Source organism: Cydia splendana, chromosome 5 (genome assembly GCF_910591565.1).
Source record: "Cydia splendana chromosome 5, ilCydSple1.2, whole genome shotgun sequence".
Classification (NCBI taxonomy): domain Eukaryota; kingdom Metazoa; phylum Arthropoda; class Insecta; order Lepidoptera; family Tortricidae; genus Cydia; species Cydia splendana.
The window spans coordinates 2,787,288-2,796,223 of NC_085964.1; the positions used below are offsets into that span (position 1 = coordinate 2,787,288).

Sequence of the window (8,936 nt, forward strand, 5' to 3'; positions counted from 1 at the left end):
TCTAAAATGTTTCATGATCAACGATAGGTATTTATTTTATGGTCGCACGCTTACCGACTGAAGTGTAAAGGTGGGGTTTCACCAGTGTCCGGCACAAGCATTTTTATACTGAATAGGTACCTATGCTTGTGCCGTACACAAATTACAATCTTTAATAACTTGTAATTTTTGAAATGTTATCAAATGTTATGTGTTATGTCATCCGAATTTTAACCGTGATTGTGGTTGGTCAGTGCCTACAAGCTGGAAAACTGTTTTGGGTACTACGTCGGTGGACAGTGTGGACGAACCATTAGCGAATGACGTAGTGAGTGTTGTGTGCAACCCATCATTTGACAATAATGCCATAAATGAGGGTAGTTTCTCGCCCCCCTTGCCGCCACCGGCGCCTGCGCCGAGTCATCGGGCGCGGAGAGCTGCGGCTCGCAGTCTGCGCCGGTCTGTCACCGTAAACGCAAGCTCCTGATGACACTCCTCGGTACGGAGTGAAACATGTCGAGCGTTTTTCGACTTAAAATACGTGAGTGACCCGTTTTTAATATATTTAATATTTTCAAATGTTTTGTAATATTTAATGACTTGTCAATTTTCATGTATCATCACATCATTATAATAACCAAACAAGTACAAGTACAACATTGGCACAATTATTTTCCATAGCGGTAACTAGACGCTGACACTCAAAAGACGCTAGTGTGTGTCCCTAAGAACTGCATTCGTCTTAAATCGTCTTTCACAGCTTTGAAACCCGTCACTCGTCTGCGGTCTAGACTCCAGAGTCTCTAGACAAACAAACACACAAACACGAGTACTAGATACATGCGTGTGTGGTTTCAAAGGATTTCCTCGTGGCTCTCACTGATAAAACGTGGGAATGCGTTCTATTTGATCCTGGTCTTGGGGCGTGATATTCATTTTATTTAGCAACCATTTTATTTTAGAAGGATGGTAATATTTATGTACGATTTGCAGGCCGATTCGAACGTATTTCGTCATCGTGCGTCTCGCTCGCACCAATATCTACATGTACAGACAAGTACAAGCAAAATGCACATTCTCAGTTGAGAATTGAAATCAAAATGAAAACTGAGAAAATCGAAGTTCGCAAATTGCGGGCATCTTCACTGAGAGAAAAATCATCACCAGGAATTAATAAACAGTTCTGTACTGGGGGAAAAAATGAAGTTTTAGTAGTAATCATGGAAGTTTCACTATTTCTGTAAAATTTATTTATTTCTACAAACAGCTCAGTAATACTAAATCTAATTTCAGCAAACAGACTTTAGTAAATGGAGCATTAAACAAAGTTCAGTATTTGTTACAATCCATTTTTATTACTACTAAAATTCTCCGATTTTTACTAGTAAAGTTTGTGATTTTTGGAAAAAAGCATCTGTGATTTCAAGTTATGATTTTAGTAAATGTCTCACTTACATTTTGTAATATCTAAAAAACGAGTTCGCGGGAATAACATTACCCCATTTAAAATAACAATTCAGTTGTTACTATAGCGACATTACAAAGTTTACTGGTATTTAGTAGATAGACTTGTTGTGTTTATGTTCATTGTTGTACCAATCACTAAACGAGTTTTGTAATACCAACACAGCGAAACGAATGTTAGTGACTTTAGTAAAATTTACTACTTGCTACGTTCATTTGGTTAGAGTTAGTATTGTGTCGGATGTCGGGCGGGCGTGTCTCGTGTCTTCTTTGTTTAAAACATAGGTACTTAAGTTAAATAATAAATTTAGGATATATTGTGGGCCATGGACATATTAACCCGCGACCTACTGTGTAGTTGGGGTCTACAGGAATATATTGTTCTGCAACTTCGAGCTAGCTGTTGTTATTCTAGTGATAATGACATCATAGGTAAATCTAAACTGTTTGCAATTCCAACCTCCCTAGCACAGGTGCGCCGCGAGAGCATGTTGCGCGCGTAATAACTACTAGTCTCTTTCTGACTGTATGAATAAGAAAGGAATGGGTAGAATATCTCGACAGGCTTTTATAGTGCCTCTTTAGTACAGAGATATACTACCAAATGCTTTTTTATTCATACAGACAGAAATAGAGACGGGTAGCTACCACGCGCGCGACATGCTCTCGCGGCGCCCGTTTGCTAGGGGCGGAGGAATTGCAAACAGTTTAGTTTTTGCCTGTGACGTCATTATCTCTAGAATAACAACAGCTAGCTTGGAATCGCAGTACAGTTTAGTAAAACCTATGACGTCATCGTCTCCGATATTGCTAAAGCGCGCTTAGAATTACAAAACGGTTAGTTTTCACCCATGACGTCATCACCTCCGATATTGCTAAAGCACCTCTCGGAATAACAATACCAAATTTCTGAAATTACTCTAGCATACTTCAAATTACAAATATAGAAGTTGTATTTCCTACTAAATGGAAATTGCAAAAGTCAATTTGTTCCTATTAGTTGACTCTCCTTGTCCCCGGATTAAGTTTTATTTTTGTAATTCTAAGTGTGTTTTTGTTCGTTTTTTGTCTCAGTGTTTCTCTGTCACTCTAATTACGCCTTCATTAGAGTAAAAGAGAAAGATCACCGCAATTTGTGAATTTCAGTTTTCGCGGTAACCCCTCTGTTTTCAAACTTCAAACGGCCTTCACTTTATTGACCATATGAAAGTCTAATCAAAAATGTATTATTTATAAATTCCTGGAGCGCTGGTGGCCTAGCGGTAAGAGCGTGCGATTATCAATCCGGAGGTCGCGGGTTCAAACCCCGGCTCGTACCAATGAGTTTTTCGGAACTTATGTACAAAATATCATTTGATATTTACCAGTCGCTTTTCGATGAAGGAAAACATCGGGAGGACACCGGACTAATCCCAACAAGGCCTAGTTTCCCTACTAGGTTGGTAGGTCAGATGGCAGTCGCTTTCGTAAAAACTAGTACCTACGCCAATTCTCGGGATTAGTTGCCAAGCAGACCCCAGGCTCCTATGAGCCGTGGCAAAAAGCCGGGATAACGCGAGGAAGATGATTTATAAATTATTTTCCTACAGTTCGGGAAATCCAGCTTTAAAATACTTCACCATCTATCATTTCACAACATACAGTGCCGTGACGTATAATAAAACTATTCGGTCCTCAAAACCCACAGATAAATAAACATTAGGACCCTTCTTAGAGGGTGACAACTCTAATCGCTCACAGCGCCACCCTGTATGTGTATAGCCTCCTGTCTTTAATGCGTTAAACGGTCACTATACAGGGTGGGATACTGGTATTTTTTTTAACACTGTATTAAGTATATTTCTTTGGTGGTTAGGTATGGTGTCTTTTGGTTCCTAAAATATTACGGTTGATACTTACGGCCCGATTCCATCTTTAAGATATGTCAATTAATAGCTCTAGAAACGATATTGATTAGATATGTTAGTGTCAAATGTCACGTTTCTTCAAACAGAAACGTCACTTCTGACACTGACACATCTGATCCATTACAGTTTCTAGATCTATTAATTGACGTATCTTAAAGTTCGAATCGGGCCGCTTGCGTCTAGCTCGCGCTAATGCACGTATGGACAAGTCCGAGCGAGACGCGAGAACGATATTGATAACTGACATAATTTAGGCATCGTTTTGGTATCAAGGGCACGTTCAAATTGGTCTAGTTATATGTTAGGTTTAAATAATAACAATAGATCAGACAAAATCTTGTAATTTTTCTGTTTGTCCCATATAATTGACTGGTAGATAATGCCATGAAGCATTAAGTCTGCCGTTTGTACTTTTTTGATATGCAATACAGTTTAAAATAAATAAATAAAATATTCAAGAAACCTAAATTCCGCCATATTAAATTTCATTCTCTAATGCAAAAAAAAACACCACATAATTATGTATAAGTACATTCTTCTGGTTAACCGTCGAAACTATAAATTTCCCTGCTCAATTACATACAGACCGACATCTGGAATTTTTCTAAGGCGAGGGGACGTCACTAGGGGATGAAATTGTAGGCATTATAGTTTATGATTGCTATAATGATAAATGAATGCATGTTATTGCATTTTGAAAGAATAAACACGGCGAGTTTAAATTTAATAAATATTGGGTTAAGAATTTCTTTGTGATATTAAAATCCAGAACGCGTTGCTGACTGAAACTGGTTTAAATAATGATAACGATCAATAATATTAAATCATATAGATTAACGAAGAATATACTGTAATAAATTGCATATCATACATACACACCATATGTGTTTATATTTGTTATTGACACAAAACAAAATTAAATGCCCTTGCCCGAGTCGGAAAACCCATGAAAATGGCATTGGAATTTTAATTGTTATTTAAAGGAGATACTCTTACAATTGACTCAATTTACATATTTCGTACGTCATATATTATATACGGATATTGTTTAAACATAATTAATTATATTATTATCCGTGCTATAAATAGGTTGTTTTTGGTAAACGTTTTTTTTTTCATTTGTACGATGTTACGCATAGGCAAAACACGCATACTAGTATAATAATAAAGTAAAGGCACTGATATCACTTTCCTACTTTTTATTGTAATAGTATATCTATCTGTATATGTTTACATACAAGCACACACGATGTCTAAGGATAATATAAACCTGGATCGGATACTAGTAGAAGAAGTGGGTTGGGGAAAGTTTCAGATCAAAGTGTTGGTGCTGTGTACTATTGTGGCATCGATGGCGGGACTGCAGATGTATTCCTACTTGTTCACACTAACGAAGTCCAGAACAAGGTATGAGTATGACATTAGAGATTGTTAAAACTAGAGCTTAATAAAATTCTGTATTTATAAAAACGTAAATTTGATTACAATGCGTTCACGGATAAGTATTCCAAAGACAATCAGTTAAATTTAATTAAAAAATCTAAAATATGATGCTGATGGCACTATTGTTTGTAACATTCATAAAACAAAATATAATTCGAGTGATTCCAGATGTTTAATTCCCGAATGCGAGGATACCACTGCCCCAGACGTATTCTCTCCGCCTTGGATCCTGGAAGCGGTGCCAAGATCAGGCGACTCCTTCGATAATTGCCATCGTTTTCCACCAATACGAGTAAACACGTCAGTTTCTGTATCGTGCGTGGAAACCTTGTTTGACAAGAACGCTTCGGTACAATGCCAGGAGTATGTTTATGAGCAGAAAAATTCGGCTTATTTCGAGGTACCTTTTGTAAAGTATTTTTTATAAAATAACCATAAACCCCATAATATAGGAGAACTTTTAATTCCACCATCAGCGCGGTAAGCCCTAAGTAAGTAAGTAAGTATTAACAGTCATCATTATTCTTTTGAGTATTTTATTTGGAGTCAGCCCTTCTGACATTTTTGCGCCATGATTATCCTATCCTAATATTGTACATCCTGAAATAATTTAGTGCTTTTAGTTCAGGTGCTGAACGTATTTTACATTGTATTTTCTTACAAATAATTGAAATATACGAGTAGGTACATAGTGAAGTTTACATTTTTTGATTACAGTTCAATCTAGCCTGCGACGATTTTCGACCATATCTAGTCGGGTCAGCCAGAATTTTGGGCTTGATGATTTCTTTGCCTATAAAAGGGTTTGTGGCTGACCGTTGGGGCCGGCGGCTGGCACTTGCCCTGACTGCCTTCAACCTGGCCTGGACTGGGACATTGACATGTGTTGCCGACTCCTATACCAGCTACACTTTGTTATCTTTTGTAGAATATCTTCTTGGATCGTGTTCTTTTACGTGTGCTTATATTTTAGGTTTGTCTTGGTTATACCTTACTATGACATTGTTGATCCAAATAATTCTACATAGATACTTAAAATGTTCTATCTTTTATTCCAGCTATGGAATACGCGCGATCTAAATATCGAGTAGTAACTGGTGTCACCATAAGTACTTGTGCCGCTGTGGGAGAAATTATTTTAGGTCTGATAGCCTGGACAGAGCCTTATTGGAGACATTTGATTCTTATGATCTACGTACCTCAACTATTATTTATAATTTACTTTTGGATTGCGCCAGAATCTATTCGTTGGTTGATGAGCAAAGGTCGCTATGATGAATCTTTGGTCATTTTAAAAAAAGCTGCTGAAATGAACGGGAGTTCCATATCAGAAAATACTATGAAATTATTCTCGGAGACTAAAAAAGACATTCTTGAAAAGAAAGAGAAACATTCTTCAGAACCTTGGCTAGTGTGTTTAGTTTTCAAACATAAGCCGATATTACTGCGTTGTTTAGTAACACCAATGTGGTGGATTACGGCTAGTTTAATGCATTATGGCTTAACGATTTCTGCTGTGGGGATATCTGGCAACAAATATCTGAACTTTATAGCTGCAGTTGCTATCCAGATTCCAGGTGACTGGCTGTCTGTGTTGCTAATGGATAGAATTGGTAGAAAAGCTTTAGTAATGGCAGGATTTTGGATAAGTGGAGCTTGTCAAATTGCGTTCATATTTACATCCAGTAGTAAGTTAAGTCCTCTTTTATTCTAGTTTTTGCTTTTCTTTGGGCCATTAAAGTTGAAATATGACATAATATCGTATCAAGAAAAAAAAAACAGACTAGCTCTCTGACTTTTAATATACTAAACGCTCATTTAATTCTACATATACGTATTATATACCTTGTCGTTCATATATTCTCAACTGTGTCATTTTTCAGGAAATTACTGGCTGTCTTTATCAGTTTACCTGATCGGCAAGATGTGCATCTCGTGCGTCGCGACATCACTCTATGTGTACACCGCCGAGATGTATCCAACGCGGTATCGGGCCAGCTTTCTCGCTTACTCCTCCCTGATGGGAAAAGTTGGAAGCATCGTGGCGCCGCTTATGCCTGGCTTAGTGAGTATCTCATTTGAAAGGGTTCTCTTATAATAGTTATAATTTTGCGACATAGCACTAACAAGCGCCGAGCGCATTTTTTGGTCTTTTTCGTTTGGTACCAGCACCTGTCATCGTCATTCATATTTAATAATTACAATAAATTGGGATGTTCAATAAGACCTAGTTTCCCCTCTGAGTTGGAAGGTCAGACGGCAGTCCCTTTCGTAAAAACTAGTGCCTACGTCCAATTCTTGGGATTATATGTCAAGCGGACCCCAGGCTTATGATCCGTCGAAAAATGCCGAGATAACGCGAGGATAAAGAATAAATTGGGTTGTTCCTAGTCGTTTCACATGCCCAACCATGCTATCTGCCCTTAATTTTTCTGCATCTTTTGAGCTTCCTCTTATTCTTAATTTTTCTTTCGTAAAAGTATAAGTATTATCTATTCAAGTGTAGATGAGCTATATTTCCAGGGTGCCCATACGTGGGAACATCTCCCATTCCTGATTTTCGGTGTGATGGCACTGGTTTCCGGGCTGCTGGTGCTGCTGGCTCCGGAGACCCTGGGCGCCACTCTGCCCGACACCATGGAACAGGCATCCCAGCTCGGGAAGGATTCGTCCGTCCTGCGGTGCTTGAGGACGCTTGTGTTTAGAAGTAAAGTTTATTCGATAAGTTGAGTCAGTGTTTTATTATCAGATAACGTTTTATTTATTTATCATCATAAGTTTTCATTCAATTTTCTTAGTTTGTGCTATACGACTTAGTTATTGTTTATTAAGTAATGCAAAAATAAAATGATGAAATTACATGTGTGTCAAAAAAAAGTTTACCAAATTTCAGAATAAGTATTATATTTTTGTATGGGCATCGGAATATTCCGTTTCGAACATTTCTGAAGTTTTCGAGAACTTTTACAACTTTGATCATTTGTACACTTGATGCCGTAGGGCATTTTCTAGCAGCTGGTTTTCTCCGTTATCGGATTGGACAATGTGAAAACACTCTAATCCAGCGGTTCTCAAAATTTTTTTGGCGACGGACCCCTTTTGGAAAGCAAAATATTTGACGGAGCCTAAAATTAAAAATTACTGTGGTCCAGTTCATAATATACCTACAGAATAGCTGTTTTTAGGGTTCCGTAGCCAAATGGCAAAAAACGGAACCCTTATGGATTCGTCATGTCTGTCTGTCTGTCCGTCCGTATGTCACAGCCACTTTTTTCCGAAACTATAAGAACTATACTGTTGAAACTTGGTAAGTAGATGTATTCTGTGAACCGCATTTAGAGTTTTACACAAAAATAGTAAACAACATTTTTGGGGGTTCCCCATACTTAGATCTGAACCTCAAAAAAAAAATTTCATCAAACCCGTACGTGTGGGGTGTCTATGGATAGGTCTTCAAAAATTATATTGAGGTTTCTAATATAATTTTTTTCTAAACTCAATAGTTTGCGCGAGAGACACTTCCAAATGGTAAAATGTGTGTACCCCCCCCCCCCCCTCCCCCTGTAACTTCTAAAATAAGAGAATGATAAAACTAAAAGAGTCCGACTCACACTTGGCCGCGTTTTTTTCTTATTACTAAGTATTAAGTATTCTCGCGGAGCCCCAACAGAGGCTTTGCTCTAGGGGTCCGCGGAGCACACTTTGAGAATGGCTGCTCTAACCAGTCATGTTTAGAGGAAACATTACAGCAACAACCTACACAGATGATAAAGGATGGTCGCCAGTCAATTTCCGCACTGCCATAAATCAGCAGGACTCGGAAATAAACCGTCGTAGAATTATTGTGTGCACAAGGAAATAATGTAGTTTTTCACTGCCTTGTGACATCGTTGTTGAGTTCGCTTTTTGCGGTCAGTTCATGTTACAGAATGATTGGGGATTGTGTAAAAGGTATAATATAAAAAATATAAATAGTGGCACGAACGTTAGAGCGCTCGATTTCAACACTGGAAAATCTGTAGAAATTGGGAACCAAGTTATTGACCACTCGTTTTCGTTTCGTTTTCGAGATAGCATAGAAGGTGAAGGAAGTCACGAAATAGAGCGCTCGAAATTAAATAAAACCGGCCAAGTGCGAGTCGG

The 8,936-nt window shown here is 38.0% G+C and overlaps 1 protein-coding gene across 1 annotated transcript; it reads left to right on the top strand.

Annotated features, from left to right (window-relative positions):
- The first annotated feature begins 3,859 nt into the window (after window positions 1-3,859).
- Window positions 3,860-7,523, top strand: LOC134790334 (organic cation transporter protein-like). The gene is made up of 6 exons (XM_063761103.1): window positions 3,860-4,757; window positions 4,962-5,193; window positions 5,511-5,766; window positions 5,852-6,481; window positions 6,677-6,858; window positions 7,317-7,523. The coding sequence occupies exons 1-6, from the start codon at window positions 4,600-4,602 to the stop codon at window positions 7,521-7,523; spliced, it is 1,665 nt and encodes a 554-aa protein (XP_063617173.1). The 5' UTR covers window positions 3,860-4,599.
- Window positions 7,524-8,936: the final 1,413 nt, after the last annotated feature.

Excerpts from the sequence above, each read along its gene's own strand:
- LOC134790334 (XM_063761103.1), top strand. The coding sequence starts at position 4,600 with ATGTCTAAGGATAATATAAACCTGGATCGGATACTAGTAGAAGAAGTG. Across the intron at positions 4,758-4,961 it reads CTAACGAAGTCCAGAACAAG|ATGTTTAATTCCCGAATGCG; the intron begins GTATGAGTATGA and ends GAGTGATTCCAG. Across the intron at positions 6,859-7,316 it reads CGCCGCTTATGCCTGGCTTA|GGTGCCCATACGTGGGAACA; the intron begins GTGAGTATCTCA and ends CTATATTTCCAG.